The 15,824-nt window shown below is 39.9% G+C and overlaps 2 protein-coding genes across 2 annotated transcripts; both read right to left on the minus strand.

Annotated features, from left to right (window-relative positions):
* Positions 1-1,200: 1,200 nt before the first annotated feature.
* On the minus strand, positions 1,201-5,903 carry ASNSD1 (asparagine synthetase domain containing 1). The gene is made up of 3 exons (XM_074829622.1): positions 4,422-5,903; positions 2,620-2,801; positions 1,201-1,530 (listed from the first exon to the last, which is right to left on the minus strand). The coding sequence occupies exons 1-3, from the start codon at positions 5,901-5,903 to the stop codon at positions 1,275-1,277; spliced, it is 1,920 nt and encodes a 639-aa protein (XP_074685723.1). The 3' UTR covers positions 1,201-1,274.
* ASDURF (ASNSD1 upstream open reading frame) lies at positions 5,723-9,194 on the minus strand. The gene is made up of 4 exons (XM_074829631.1): positions 8,980-9,194; positions 7,491-7,544; positions 6,873-6,948; positions 5,723-5,996 (listed from the first exon to the last, which is right to left on the minus strand). The coding sequence occupies exons 1-4, from the start codon at positions 9,097-9,099 to the stop codon at positions 5,926-5,928; spliced, it is 321 nt and encodes a 106-aa protein (XP_074685732.1). The 5' UTR covers positions 9,100-9,194; the 3' UTR covers positions 5,723-5,925.
* Positions 9,195-15,824: the final 6,630 nt, after the last annotated feature.

Consider the following 15,824-nt stretch of genomic DNA (forward strand, 5'->3'; position numbering starts at 1 on the left):
GAAGAACTCTTGCAAACATCCCAGGGTATGGTACTAGGGAGTCCTTTTTCCTCAAAGCACCAGTAAGAGATCTGCCAGTGCTGTGAACCAGTCTGAAACTTAAATTTTTGTAATAAACATTTCTTTACAGACTTGACAAATTGAAAATCTACTCACACCCTTAGAGATACTTTGTAGAAATAGATACGTTATGCTCTGCATGAAAATGGATTTTTTTTTTTTCTGGTGTGATTTTTCCTTTCTCTGCTTAATTGGACAAACAGAAAACTAGAACTGTAAGGTAGCACGTTGAGTACCAAGCTCTGACCTTACCAAAACCACTGGAGAACATGTATCCAGTTTTTCTTACATTAACTTTGCAGTCCTTCAATACACAATCAGAACAAGCTAACTCAAGCTCCTCTTCAGAGGAAATCCATTCATATTTCTATTTCAACCCTGTGATTGCATCCACGTACCTTTTTTTTTTACTTAAAGAGAGACCTTTTTTTGTTTTGTTTAAAAGATATCTTTCTTGAAGTACACAATGGATGCTTTGCAACTTAAAAGTAGCAGTTAAAGCTAAAGGAGAGGAATCAAGCTAGGGGAGCTAATGAGGGACAAAGAACAGCCTGAAGGGAGCTTCCTGGTTTCTCTGAGAGCAGAGGGAGCCCCAGACTAGGGACCACCAACCAACCCAGCCCTGCAGAACTGGCCAAGGACTGGGAGGCTGCACAGGATGGCCCCAAAACACCAAGGAGGTGTGTGGGGTGTCCATTTCTCAAATAACAAAAGGGCAAGTGTGATACATGGTTGGCAGATCTCCAAGAGGCAAGAAGGCCCGAGATCCTCAGCTCTTTTTGGCTCTGGCAACGCAGGCCAGCTCCTTACCACGCCCTCCCTTCTAAAACCATACCCTGAGCCCTCTCCTAAAGCACAGCTGCAAGACCAGCCCTGTTCTATAACAGGAAAATCTACTGTACTGAATTCAGTCTATGTGACAGATTGGACAGACTGAACACTTTCTGCAACACTGACATCAGTCAGGAAGGGTGGGAAAGCCAACCTCTGGCTATCCTCTCTTCCCCAGAGCCCAGTATTCCCTTCCTCCCCATGGATGCATTCATAGTGAGTCTCTAGTACAAGTACACATCTAAACATTTTACTTTGATGATTAATAGTAATGTGTATAGTAAGTGTGTAAAAAAACCAGACCAAGCATTCTAAGAAAACTCCAAAGATTTACTAGATTTGCATATATGATAAATGCAACATCTCAGCATGTAGCTTTATAATTAATCTACTGAAAATAACTTCAGTCTGCTGCACATGTCAGATGCTTTTTCACTGTTGCTCTCTAGTTTTGCAATCCGAGATCCAAACTGTACAGCCCTTTTTGGCAAAACAGTCGAGGCTGTAAGGCCAAACTCCTTGGCTGCAAGGCGCAGAATCAATTTCTCACCAATTCCTCGAGGTAAAGTCAAGTCAGCTTTTTCTGTGATGGGCAGAGAATTGAGGAATGAAACAACATCTTCATCAAGAAAAGGAAACCTAAAGGAAAGATATACATGGGAAAAGACCCTTTAAAAACTTCATACAAATAGTCTTGATTTTCCCCTTTACCACATGCAAAGACATCAGAGTCTGTGTCAATTCCTAACTATAGATGTACCTTAAATGTTAGTGTTGCAGTACTAAGGCAAGTCTCCAAAGCAGTTACACTGTCTTGGAGAAAGAAAACATAATACATCATGTTTAAGCTTCAGAAGCCTGGAATTTTTTAAACTCATGCAAAAGAAAAGACTAAACACAAGCATCAGAAATGTTGGGTTTATACAAAACAAAAATTCTGAAGAAAATCAAAAGTACAATGGAAGAGCAAGAAATTTTAAAGTAACAATTCTCAAGATAACTAGTAAGTATTTAAAAATACTGTATGAAGATACACTGTAACTTTGAAACAAAAATATTTACACAATAAATTCTGACAATGTTCCAAATTCTGGGTATTGCTATCTAATCACAAGCATGATTAACAGCATTGCTTGTCCACCACTGCACCAACTAAACTGAAAATGTGCAACTAAGAACAGATTTCAAAAAACATTGGTACAAAGATCACAGGAAAAGACCTTTCATGCACCTGAGTGGCCTCTACTACTGGACAACACCTAAGGAATTTTTTTGCAAGTTGGCAGTAGCATGAAGGAAGTAAACACAAATAAAATGATTCTTTAACTATTCTGACTTAGCAACCAGGAAACGCAGTGGATATTGATCACGCCTTTATTGTGTGGACAGGAATACGTGGCTTCTATGTTGTGTTGTCCTCCTACAAAGTCACTCCCCAAATGACCACACCAGAACACTTCAGAGTTGTGCAGAAGACTGTTCCACTTAAAAGAATAAAACCATTCTTAAAACTTCCAGATGGAAATCCAATATTCAAGTTGCTAAATTTCCTTAACTCTTCCACAGTACTACAGACCACTTAAAACAAAAAAACCCCAGAACACAGTACACATTAATGAAACTGCAATGAAACCTAAAGTCAATAAAATGCATAGAAGTTTCTGCTGGAGCGTTAAAACAGAATCTAACTGGCAAAACCAGTTTTGCTTCATGTTAAAAGAATAATACCTGGCTTCTTTTCCGTGATCACTAATAATCCTGTCATCTCTACCAAGATTTCTAGAAGAAATGCGATGCAACTCCATTTCAAGTTCTTTATTCAGACCCTCTAAGCCATACTTTTTGAAGCAAACACGATGTCGAGAATATCCAGCAAGCTGTTCATCTGCTCCAATTCCTGTAAGCACAACCTAAACAAACAGAATAAGAGAAATCTTTATTATCTATGCAAGATAATAATATGTAACAGATCTTAAATGTTTAACTACATCTTAAGGAGAATAACTTCAATACACATCTTCTAAATATATTACCTATTACGATAGGATGTGCCTTACACATTTACAGAGTCTGAAACAGTTCCCAGTAATGTCACTGGGAACCTGATGCAGGTTTACAATCAGACCTAAAAGCACACACAAACATTTCTACTGAGGCAAGGAAAAAACACCAAAATAATGTTGTGTGCATCACAAATACACCAACATCTTTGAAGAATGTCTTTGTTAATTTCTATTACAATAAACAGCATTTGTTAAGCACCAGTGTTCATAAAAAAATTGTTGCCGCAGGTGATGCAGTATGTTGTAGGTTCTAAATAGTTATCAGAATGTACACACAGATTAATTTACCAGCTACTGGGTTAATAACAACTGCATTACAGGAAATAAAAATGTGTCATTGTTCTGTCTACTCAATGATAAGCATATAAAATGTTACCAAGAGAAAAACACTACTACATCTGGTCCATTACTGTGCCTTCAACAGCAATTCACTATAAAAGCGGAAGTCTCTTAAGTCAACTGTGTTTTACTGATGTGGCACCAGCTAGTGGTCAACTAATTTTTTACCTGTGCACACTAGTAAATAACTGATGGGAAGATGACAATTTCACTTCATGTTTTATTAACTCATGTCTCATTTCAACATATTCTGGACCTAATATGAATCTGTATGTTTCACAAATCTGACACATGCATCCTGAAGTAGATCAGTCAACTGCATCAACTGTGTTCTACAGCAGTAGTTTTTACACAAACTATTATATTTGTTGGGGTTTTTGTTGTTGGGTTTTTGTGTTTTTAAGATCTAGCAATAGCAGAAAAGTAACAGAAGCCTCAAAAAGCAAAGGTAGCAGTGAACTGCAAACTCCTAAAATTATACAGTTATTCCTCCCTACACAAACCATCAGGAATTGGGAAGTGAGAAATAAGAACCAAATTCCCAAGAAAATCATCTAGTTACTAAAAAGATTTTACTTAAAACTACATACATGAAAATAAGTTACAAAAAAGAAAGAACTACTTTTTGTAGTTCTGTCATTCAACCAGACTCTAATTACAAAAGATTCCAAGTAGTAATCTTTTCTGCCATTATTAATTGCAATTTTGTCACTTAGTGTGCCTAAGTAACAAGCTAGTAATTTTACAGCTGTTGGGATGCTGGCACAAAACAATATTACTTAATACTTCATTAATGTTTATCTCTCAATTTGTTAACCTATTCAGTTTGGATTGAATAGCAGTTACCCACTACTGGACTTGAAACACCAAAAATGGTAAGATGACTTGTTATTTTTTTCCTAGTCACACTGGTGCTTATTCAAGCTTAATGAAAAGCCATACACATTACATGATAAAAGAACTGAATGCGGTTTTTAACTCCAGAAATACACAAAGATTATCAGTACAGAACTATTCTATATTCTGCCACTGAATTGCAGAAGCCTTATGAATATTAAAGACCCTTCTGAAACAACAGAACTGTTTGTATATTCACAGGTCAAGCATAGGGCAGAAAACAACCAGTACCTTTGCAGGACTTTTATATGGTCTCAGTTCCCCTTGGTTACTAATAAAACCCTCTCCTCTGGAAGCAAACCAAATTGCACAGCCAATGCTGTCATCCAAGACTGTATGCAGTGGATAAATTAAGTGATTAATGCACTGTTGTCTCATTTTTTTCAATTCCTCTAGTGTAACATTAATTTCCACAAAGTTCCAGGTTCTTGAAGGGTTAATGGCTTCTAATTCTTTCAGTCCTGCCCTACCAGTGATTCTGTCGGGAACAGCAAAGCAAGATAAATCAGCACCAGTTTTAGCATCAAGATCTTTACAACTTTCTTGAGGACAAAGCAAATCAAGCTGTACTTCCCGGTTGGTATGGTTTTTAGTGGCACCCTTTTGCTTAGTTTGTTCTTTCATCATGAAAGCTACATTGAGAAGATCAATTGGTTCCTCCAAAGGCACATGTTTGTCAGCAAGGGCTGCAATAACCATAGAATCAATGCCACCAGAAAACAGCACCGCAACGTGTGCCTTCCTATTAGATTTGCTTGGAACTTCCCTTTTCTTCTGATCTTCATGTCTGAAGAGAGACAAAACCCGTCTCTTCACTGCTTCATTTAAAACATTAATAAACTGATGGACTAATTTTTTCTTGTGTTCCTCTGCAAGAAATCCCTGAAGGGTTTCTACAGAAACCATATGGGTAATTTTGCTAACATTAGCGCCTGGACATTCACCTGAAGCTTCAGAAATGGTTTTATTTAAGGGGATAACTGGTGCTCTGAGACATAGTTTTGATTCATTCATCACGAGAGGTATGTGGTTTGGTAAGTCTTTTGAAACTTGGTCCAGAACATTAACAAATATTTCTTCTACTGCCTTCTCTGTGCAGCTGTACTTCCATGGAAACAATGTTAAAGACAAAGATTTAGTTGTTGCACAAGCTTTGAGATCAATTTTGAAAATTCCAGATGCTGGGACTTCTTGCCATTGGTTACCTGACTCGGAATAAACACTTACAGATGTGAGACAGAAAGCACTGTCAACCTCATTATTGAATTGCCAAAGCAAACTACGACGACCAAAATAATCTCTACCAAACCATAAACTGTGTGTAGATGCTTGATAATAAATAAAAGACCACGGACCCCGAAGTGATGAAAAGAGTGACAAAATGTCTGCTTCACTACTGCACAATGCAAGATGATGAAACATTATTTCAGTGTCATTCTCTAGATCTCCTACATGCACTCCACTGAAAATTTCTCCATTCCAAAGAAAAATATTGTTATTGGCATCTTCCAGAGGCTGAGGAGTCACCAGTCCCCTCAAGTGAAGTACATGGCCAGAAAACAGACACTCATAAGAGAGATCAGATGCGGTTTTTATCAACTGTTGGCTACTGTCTGGTCCTCTTCTTCTAAGACAGCAGAGTATGTCTTCGTTAAAGAAATCACGAATAGCACGCTGGCTACGCAAGGTAACGATGCAACAAATACCACACATTGTGACTCTGAACTCAGATGGACTATTTCTTGATTTTAGTCTTTTCTGAATTTTCCATCTCCTGATGTGCCTTCTTTAATTCATCTAATGTGTCTGTGTAAGAGAAAAATACACGAATAATCAATTTCATAATCTGGTAAATTAGTAGGTAAATTTAAGACTATATCTAAGAAATGAGTAATTCCAGCCATTTGTTTAGTTAAAGAGATAAACATGAAATGCTAACAAAAGTTCTATAGTATTCACGTAACACAAACATAGCTCACTGTAGTCCTCTTCAACTATACAAAGATGATGATTTTTTTTTTTTCTCCCAAAGAAAGCCACACTACAAGTATAAGAATTAGGGGAAAGGCTAACTATTGCCTATATAATCAGTGTAATTCACACAGTTGTAACAGTAAGAAAAGCAAACTGTCAATTAAAATGTCAACATTATTAAATCAAAGAAAAAGAAAGTAGCAATTGTTCATTCCAGAAAAATTTATACATTTATACATTTCTAACATTTGTTCTATCATCAACTCCTTTTATTATCCATTCTCCTATCTTCACAACCCCACAGATCCATTCTTTCAACTACCTAAAGATTTGCAGCTTAGCCTCCAGTTTTAACTTGTCATTTTCTTCCTACTCATCCCTTTTAGACTTTTAGACTTTTTTTTTTTTTTTTAAGGGACAAAATGCTATACAGCTTACCAAAGGGCACCAATAGCAACTTCTCTGTGGGGCAGGTGTTCTCGTTCTTCCTACACCTTCAGCACTTGCTCTTTTATCACATCCATATATCAAATGGAAACACTTTCACACTTACCTAACCTAGAAAAACAAGCACGTGTCTTGAAGTCTCTTTTGCATTGATACACGTTGCCAGTTTTTCATTTTAATATACCTTTGAAATCATTAACAGCTACAAATGCACCTTCAAAACAGTGAACTATTTGATCAACTTTTACACTGCAAACTTACTTTTGCATTGAGATAGTGTTTCGGTTCGGTCTACAAGAAAGAATATGTTGCTATTGGGCTGCTGCCTATAAACTTTCTGTAAAACAAAAACAAGGCTGCATTAAGTCAAAGCAACAGGCTCTGGAAACCACGCTGCAGGAGACACTAGTGTGGGTCCACTGATACACCCCTTCACTTTTATGCCAGGAGGGTAAGTTCTGCCCTGACAACAGCAACATGCTAATGTCGTACCATCAAAAACATTTCATGATCAACCCATGACTATTCTGCATTTCTCTTTTCCTCATACATTCTATTTTAAAACTCATATACGTGAAAAGTACGAATACCTCATGAAGTCTTCTGATCAACCCAAACATTTTATTGAAATAACTCAGATAAAACACAAAAAGGCAAAAAGTCCCAACAATGCATTTTATTACACTGGACAAGTGTACATAATCAAATAATTTGGAGGACAAGTTGTTCTGAGAACAGCAGAGCACATCTGTACTAACATCTGTATTGCAACAAATTAAAGACAGTGTGCTCCGATTTTGTTTCCCCTCTTGTCTCTATGCTTATTTCTCTGATGCTAAAATGAAATAGTCAAAAACAAATTTGTAAATACATACTTACCCGGTTCTTCTTCAAATTTGAAAGCTCATCGACTACAACCTTCTGCTCTTTAATCTGAAAGGCAAAAGATGCACCTCAATTTAAGTATTAAAAATAAACTACTGTATTATAACCCTGATGATGAACAAGCTTGCTAATATTTTAAGACAGCTACATGCAAATATAGTTGCTGTTTTCTGAACAGACCACTGAAGACAAAGTGGCAGTAGATATAAAAATTAAATACTAAATAACTGTTCTAGAAATGGGTTATCTTGCATGGATTGATATTTCTCCTACCCTTGAAAGCAATCCCTACTGGGAAGCCAAAGTACCTCTAGCTATTTATAATCAGAGATCACATTTTTCCCCCAGAAGAAAACATACAAACATAACTAGAAAACAAGATTTTGCATCATATCTACAACAGACTTTATACTCATATGTATTATCATGATTCAAAATGAAACCAATAAAAACCCCAAACCCCTAAAACGGCATTAAGAGCAATGGAAGCCTTTCTATCACTCTGGAGTTCTGCACAAACTTCTTTACTGGGATTTACCACTCTGCACTGGAGGAGGTGACAGGCATTCCCTTTTTTTTTTTTACAATGACAGCTGTCAATGCTAAAGAGCAATCAGGAGGATGGGAATAAAACCCAACAAACAGAACAAAATCTGGTCTGCGGGCACTTAATGCTTTTAGTTAGAAACAAACAGTATGTATGGCTTTGTTCTTCCTTTGTGTCCCCTGGAATTGGTGCAACAGTAGAAAGCTGCCACGGAGCTAGGTTAGCCAAACTGAAAGTGGCATACAGAAAACACAACTTTTCCAGTAGCTACATCGTTTCTTGTATTTACAGTTCCAACAGACCAAACGGACTAAACCAGCCACTTACACATAACAGAAAATGCAACCTGCAATACAGTTATGTCACAGCTTTACAGCTTCCCTGGCAATCAAAAATACCACTGACTTTATACAATATGACCATATGGAAAGGAAGTAATTTTTTGAGGGAAAGCGGTTCCATAGGACTTGGCAGATTTCATACTAAATAAGTTATTGGCACCACGGAAGCAGATTTATGAGGAGTGCCAGCCTCTGTGACTGAAATCCCTTGGGACCTTCTGAGCTGATGCAGCCAAGGTAGATACCACAAAGAAAAACCTCACTGCGACTCACCCGACATTTCAAGCTCAACTTGGAGCAGCACGAACCAAGACCCCAACACGACGAGAGAGCTCACGGCGAGGCCAGACACTCCCTACGCGGCAGCCGCTCTCCTCCCAGCCCCACAACGAAAACCCCGCAGCCTCTCGACGCGACTCGCCCTCCTCTTCTTCACGCGGATCACACCCGAGGTTACAGGCCTCGCGGAGCCGCCACCCCCCCAAACCAGCAGCACGGCCCCGGCCGCGCCTCAGCCCCGGCCGCGCCTCGGCCCCGGCAGCGGCCCCGCGGCCCCTGTCTCCCGCCCGCCCGGCAGCAGGCCGCCTCAGCTCACCCTCCGGCCCAGCTCCTCCTTGCGGCGCAGCTTCGCGCTCTCCCCCGCGTCCGCCTCCTCTTTCTCTTTCTCCTTCTTCTCCTCCTCCTCCTCCTCCTGCCGCAGCGCGCGGCCCGACATCCCCCCGCGGAGCGCGCCCCGCCGGGGCCCGGGCGCACAACCCCGGCAACGCAGCCGCAGCCGCGCGCACCAGCTACCCGCAGAACATGCGCAGACCGCCCGGGGGGGGCACGTGCGCATGCGCGTGCGTGCGGCGGGCAGCGCGGAGCACCAATCAGCGGGCGGGCCTGAGCACGCGCGAGGCGGGAGGCGGGAGGCGGGAGGCGGGAGTGGGCGGGGCTGGGCTGGGCTGGGCTGTCGCCATGGCAGAGGGTTGTTTAGCAAGGCCAAGGTGGAAACGCTGCTCGGGATGAGGGCTGGAAACTGGGCCTTGTAGGATGTAAAGGGAAAAGAAAGAAAAAAAACAAACAAAAAGGAAAACAAAAGGGTAGTGCTTTGCCTTGGAGCTGTTTGGTGTGGTGGTGACCCTGGGCCAGAGTCAGGCAGCTTGTTTAAAGGCATTCCAGAGGAGCTATGAATTATATAATATTTATAGATATTAGGATTATAAGTTTTCCTCTTTGGTAGGATGGTAATATTTCTCTGTCTCTTCCATTCTACTGTAGATATATCACAGTGATGCATCTGTCTTCCTGTCTTTATAAATACATCAGGGAAGGAGTTGTTTAAGTGGCAGGATGACGGTAGCACAACAAACAATATTATCATGATTTGCTATCATAAATAACTTTAGGCTGAGAAATGGTAAAAGGAGCCAATTACTGTGACAGAAAAGTTTTGAAAATATCTTCCAGTAGCACAGATGAGGAACAAAAAAATAATTTAAGATAGAGCTTGATTTCCTTATGAAAGGAATGAGATGTTCTGATTAGTGAGTTAACTGGTGAATGAACTGCGTATCTCAGGAAGTTGGAAGTCTGCTGATTTTCATGGAAAATAGATCATATATTTATTAATGACTGTTAGTGGATACCAGTGAGGAGTTTGGGTAAAACTTTGTCAAGCGGGTTGATGTAGGAAGATTGCAGTTATTTGGTCTCATGTTATCCCTTCCCCTCTTTTTAAATATTGTTGTGTAATTATTCTAAAGCCTCAGGAGTCCTTCCAAGCTCACAGACTGCTACTGATGGTTCAGCTGGGTTAGAAATCTAAGAAAATCCTACAAGTTCTTGTGCTACTGACTGCACTGCAAATATTGTGCAAATCTTCATGAATTATTTGAAACATTTGCTACTTTAATAACGGAGGTAGGAGTGTGGACTTTTGCTGCTTTATGGTTTTTTTTATGATCACTTAATCATATGTATTTTGATAATACTTAGAGCTTGTGAGCAAGATTACACCTTGTTTCGGTGGTATCCATGAGCTTGGTTGGAGTGTCCGTGATGTTGAAGGAATTTTTGGCAGTGGTGCAGGGAGAACAAGGATTTTGGCTTCTAGTAGAAGCATGAAAAAAAGACAATTTGGCTATAAGAGTATTTAACAGTACAGTAGCTTGCAAAGGCTTATTTGCCTTTAACAGAAAAAAAAATTGAGGTTACAGTTTCATAAAAGGTCCATCTTGCTCTTCCCTCTGCCTTCAGCCACACCCTTCTGCCTCCACATCAACACGGCTGCTGTGGGGCTGTGTGGTGAGACAGGGGAAGTACCTGATCCAGCTTTCTCTGCAGCTTACCGGTGCTTATGTGATTCTGGCCGTCCCAAAGCAGATTCACTGAAGCTGCTGAGGGGCTGTTGCCTAGGGGTTGGAGATGTTCTGGGGCTTGTCCTTCGGATTCTAGAAGGAATACACATACCCGGGGCACGAACAACAGTTTTGGTGCTAGTGCTCAGTGTGCTTTGTAGTTTGTCACTCTTGTTTAATCGGAGTACCTCCTGGCCCTCTGCTGCCTTTGTATTTTATCTGCTGTTGATATGTTACAAAGGTTGATGATCAAGTAACTCAGTAGTCAAAGTATAATTTCTGTACTGATGATCCTTTTCATGTTCAGTAATAAATATTGTTAATGTTTATTAATCAAAAATTCATCACTCCATTCCTGAGAATGTTCCATTGATTGGTTCATAAGAGTGATGATAATGGTCTTGAGGCATAATAGGGAATGTGGAATGTTTTCGAATTCTGGTCTTACTGCGAATTGCTGATTCTTCTACTGATATGGAATGTGCATTTGATAAGTCCTTTTTAAAATGAGTGGATTCCTGTGACATGATTACTTGTGAAATTGCCCACATCCATACCCACAATAAGAGCGGCTGTGTTTAAAAGTCACCAAAGGAAAAGGTCGGCACCTTTTATCTCCCCATGCAGAGTTGCGACATCTTAGTCCAACCTTATTCCAGGGCTGCTGTAGTTCTATAGTTTGCCATGTGCTTGCACTGTTCTTCATGAGAGGTGGTGAGGTGACTGACTCAGGAGCTGATCCAGCTGAAAGCTAAGTGGGCAAGGTAGGTCGGTGATACATCTCTGGTCAATCTGCTTGTGTCTGCGCACTTCTCTTGTGCCAGCTGGGGTGGTCTGAACTATTTCTGGCATAAAACTATTTTGGGGAGGATAATAATGCCTGACACAATGTTAATAAAATATCAAGGAATATTTCAGAGTCTTTTTAAAGTCCTCACCTTTTCAGCATCTGGGATCTTTAAAAATATACAAAATAACACAAATTACCCAACAAGCAATGTTAACAGTTACAAAACAGGCAGCAGTTACTGATGCCAGAAACTATTTGAAGTTGCCATCACCTGTTCGCAAGCACATGACTAAAACAGTATCCTCAAAATAACCAAGCTGAAGCTCTGACAGACTGTTGTGAAAAGCATTCTGAAAATGTTAGGCTGTCCTTCTGAAAACTTCTGTCAGTCTTGAACACCGCTTTTCAAGGTGTTGGCAGTACACTTGTGTCAGATGATTTTACGGATATGAGAGGTACAGGGCAGCATTGATAACGCCTTTGGGGCTTAGCAGTACCAAGTTTCCATGCTTTGCTGTGGGTTAGAAATCTGCGTGTGTTCAGTTCTCTATCTAAGGTGATGCTTGGTAACATCTTAAGCCACGATAACTTGATTGTGGGTTCAAACCTGAGTCATTTACTAGGTTCAGCTGTGCCTGTCATCTGAGGAAATTTGTTATGCTTTAGAAGAACCACTCATGAAGGTCCTTGGAACGGGAAGGTACCAGGATAATTGTAGCTCTAATGTTGGCCACAAGAGAGCAAGCCGAAACTGCGCTGGCTGTTCAGTGAATCCAGAGATAGTCAAAAAAAGAATGGAGCCTAGGATATAAGACAGGTAGATTGGGTCTCTAGAAGGGGGAGAAAGTAGTCAGAGGGTATTTGCACTTATGGGTTTTTGTCTTTTTTGGAACATTTTCAGTTTTGATCCTGGGTTACTTTGTATTCAGACATTGTGACGTTAGAATCCATGTGAGTAAATTCTGAGGTGTAACACTGGTCTCTACATTAACTTCTCAGTTGAACCTATATTTTAATAACTTACAAACTCATACCAGTCTAAGAAAATTCAAATTGTTGAATTTAGTTGGGTTTGCTTTATGGTAGTTCTTCTGCTAGTTTGATTGAGACATTAGGATTTGAAGTGAGTTAGTTTAGTTTACACAATCGGGGATCTCGATCTGTGTACTGGAATCTATTTACATAAAGTCGTGGCTTGTTTCCTTAGGTTAAGTATCTAGATTATCAATTGCACAAGAAACCTTGCAAACCTTCTAATCATTCTACTTTAAAAGTCCTATTACTGCAAACAAAACAGAAGTCTGACACTTTCATGAGCTTGAAGTACAGTCATTTTTTTCAGCATTTACTTCTGATACACTATTAAAGCAATCTGAGAACTTGTTTGCACAAAACTTCTGCATAGGTCAGATGCATAAAATTCTTACTTTTCCAAGTTAAAACAGGATTTCGTCACTTTCTCATGGAAGATTTTAAGGCTGTTGTAAAAATAGCTAAGAACTTGTGTAGCATCAGTCTATCATTAGTTTTTACAATCTGATAGCATTCCGTAAAGCTTCTAAAAGTGCTGGACCAAGCAGCTTTTTTGTAAAATACTCCCAGCACAGTCTTTTGTCCGATGACATAAATAAAAGACTGTTTAAAAATGGACTTTTCCAAGTCCACTCTGTGTTCTTCAGTGTAAAACTGAAGTAACTCTAATGAATACAAGGGCCTTTCTCCAGGTTTTATGTTGCTGTAGCTGAGAACACAGTTTGACCTTTAATTCTCATAATCTTTTCTTCTAGTGCAGAATACCTTGTTGTGCACTTTGCTTAGAGTTTAAAAGAGAGTTGAGACGTTCATGTGAGTGGTAGTTTGACTTAGAAGGGTAGAGCTAAAAGATTTGAGTTTGTCTCTTGTTTATGAGCTCTCTTTTGTTATAGAGAGTTCATAACCTAGCACAGCAGTCCCTCACATGCTTTGAATAACCAATGCACATTTACTGTAGTAACAGTCTACTTTGAATATGGGATCAGATTTCCAGATATATATTTTGGGCAGTGAATGTTCAGGGATCTTAAAAAAATCAAGTGCTCTGTCTTACAACAACAAACATTCTGTTTGCAGTATGAAGCTGGAAACCCTTCTGTTGATGCTGCTACGGTGCAGGAGTGTGAGTGGCTTAGAACTGCTTGGGAACACCAGATGGACCTATGCCTCATGTGCATCACCTTGGACTGGGGTGTCCTGATGCAAAATCAGATCAGCGCTAATATTTCTGCCTAACGAGAAAAGGAAAAGAGAACTGCACCAAAGACACTCCGAGTGAAGAGTCAGCCTGCCCAGTAAGTCTGCTTTTTGCAAGCTGAGCTAGGAAGCCTGGGGAAGGCTAGAGGGATAATTATGTGCTTGCTTCTATTTCCTGTTGGGAGTGCCTCCCTGACAGTAAGTACTGTGTTTAATACTGTGTACAACCGATATCTTCTTGAAGATAAACCACAGAGATTAGATTGCTTTGAAGGAGTAGGCAGGCCTGAGCAGGGTGGGCTGAAGGTACAGAAGTAGCAGCCTGCTTGTGTTACTCTAATAGGGGTCTCCTAGAACCAGGGACGTGGTCATTTCGGCTGAGATAGGTTACAGTCCCATAAAGCATGTTCTCACAGACACAAAATGGACCTGCCTAACTGTGAGCTTGGGCAGACCAGAACATGTCTGAGTAGGCTGGAGAAAGGGCCTAATACCTTTGCAAGGCTCTCTGAGGCAAGAGTAAAGGTAAGGCTGTTTGTTTGAAGACGCCCAGTTGGATTAGGATCTTACCTAGGCTGATTTATTAAATGTGTTGCTCTCAGGTGCTTTTCGTCGCTTTGTTCTCATTGTTACAGATGTTTGGACTTAGTGCTTGCTAGTTAGCAAATATAGCCACTTGGACACCAAAGAGGGAAACTGTAGTTTTTCCAGGTTTGGAGAAGAGAGTTATTTGAAAGGACACTCTTATGTTTTCAAATTTTAATGTGCTAGAGGCCATGTTATCAGACAGTTTGTTGGGCTTCACTTATTTTTATACTTCATTCTTTGTGTCTTAGACTATGCTGAGGGCTTCCCATTTACCCATTGTCCTTATTCGTCTTGAGCGTGGGTTTTTTTTTTTTTTCCTCCCTACTTGAAGCTTTGGTCCAGTCAGGCTGCACACATGGCAAAAGAGCCTGGGACCCAAATAACTGAAATCTTAGAGCTTTCAGTCTTGAGGGTTATACTTTTTCACCATCATTTTAAGATGAGTATGATACTTAGTGGTCTGAATGTTTTTAGGGTCCCTAGAGCTCAGGATGCCTGACTGAGATAGATAAATACAGAGAAGAAATCTAAGCTGTGTGAGTTGGCAGAGTGAGGAACAAAACTTTGAGGTCCTGGCTTTTCTTCACATGTTCTGCCTATGAGCATTACTATTTCCATGTTTTGAGTTACTATTTCCATATTTAAAATGAGGCTATTTTTGCTTTATGAAGTCACAGTCAGAAAACTACTCAGTACAAAAAAATTCACTGAACTGAATGGTGAATACATATCTCTTTTAATTTTACTGCCATTTTTATGTTGACTGTTATAAGCCATCATGCTTGCTTGACAGCCTAGACGCTTCATCTCAGTAGCTGGAAAGAAAATATTCTGTTCAAGTTCTCATGGGGCAGCAGACTAAGGATTCCACAGCTAAGTGAGCTCTGACAGGAAAGCTCACAGAAGAGATCTCATGAAACATTTATTTTGGAATGTCACAGGACAAAAGCATCTTCCATTTGTCATGTTGACATATAACCTGAAGAAAGGCAAAACTCACTAGTTGCAAGTTGCTGTGTACTATGCATTACTATGAATGTCATCTCATTTAAAGTCTAAACATCACTGAGATTTAACTGTTTTCCCCAACTATCCTCCTGTGAAACACCATCAGTGATCCTATACTCTTTCCCATGTTTACCACAATTTTTGGAGTAATTACAGCTGTTACAATTAAAGAAAAAGGATGTATAGTAGTACAAAAGGGCTGTAACTACTGTGAGATGTAAGAACCTCATCTTTTAGATTGTATAATAGCCCTCAAAAGGTTTCCTTCTCTTCCAAGGCAGAACCACTAGAAGCTAAGAAACCAGCAGTGTAAATGTTGGTAGGCTTTGAATGTTAATAGTATTATCCGATATAACTGATACAGTTACTTGAAATCCAGTAATCTTGACTGAGTTCCTAGTATTCACAGTGCTGATTTTTTAATATGATAGTTCATCATTTGGAGCAAGAATAACCACAAGGGAGGGAAAGGCATTTTAACTGGTG

Source organism: Strix aluco, chromosome 6 (assembly GCF_031877795.1).
Source record: "Strix aluco isolate bStrAlu1 chromosome 6, bStrAlu1.hap1, whole genome shotgun sequence".
Lineage (NCBI taxonomy): Eukaryota > Metazoa > Chordata > Aves > Strigiformes > Strigidae > Strix > Strix aluco.

What these genes read in the sequence shown, in the direction of transcription:
- ASDURF (XM_074829631.1), bottom strand. Translation starts at nt 9,099, where the DNA reads ATGTCGGGCCGCGCGCTGCGGCAGGAGGAGGAGGAGGAGGAGAAGAAG. An exon ending in CAAATTTGAAGAAGAACCGG is followed by an intron (nt 6,949 to 7,490) that starts GTAAGTATGTAT and finishes TTTGTTTTACAG; the next exon opens with AAAGTTTATAGGCAGCAGCC. An exon ending in AACACTATCTCAATGCAAAA is followed by an intron (nt 5,997 to 6,872) that starts GTAAGTTTGCAG and finishes TCTCTTACACAG; the next exon opens with ACACATTAGATGAATTAAAG.
- ASNSD1 (XM_074829622.1), bottom strand. Translation starts at nt 5,903, where the DNA reads ATGTGTGGTATTTGTTGCATCGTTACCTTGCGTAGCCAGCGTGCTATT. An exon ending in CATATAAAAGTCCTGCAAAG is followed by an intron (nt 2,802 to 4,421) that starts GTACTGGTTGTT and finishes CTGTTTGTTTAG; the next exon opens with GTTGTGCTTACAGGAATTGG. An exon ending in GATCACGGAAAAGAAGCCAG is followed by an intron (nt 1,531 to 2,619) that starts GTATTATTCTTT and finishes TCTTTCCTTTAG; the next exon opens with GTTTCCTTTTCTTGATGAAG.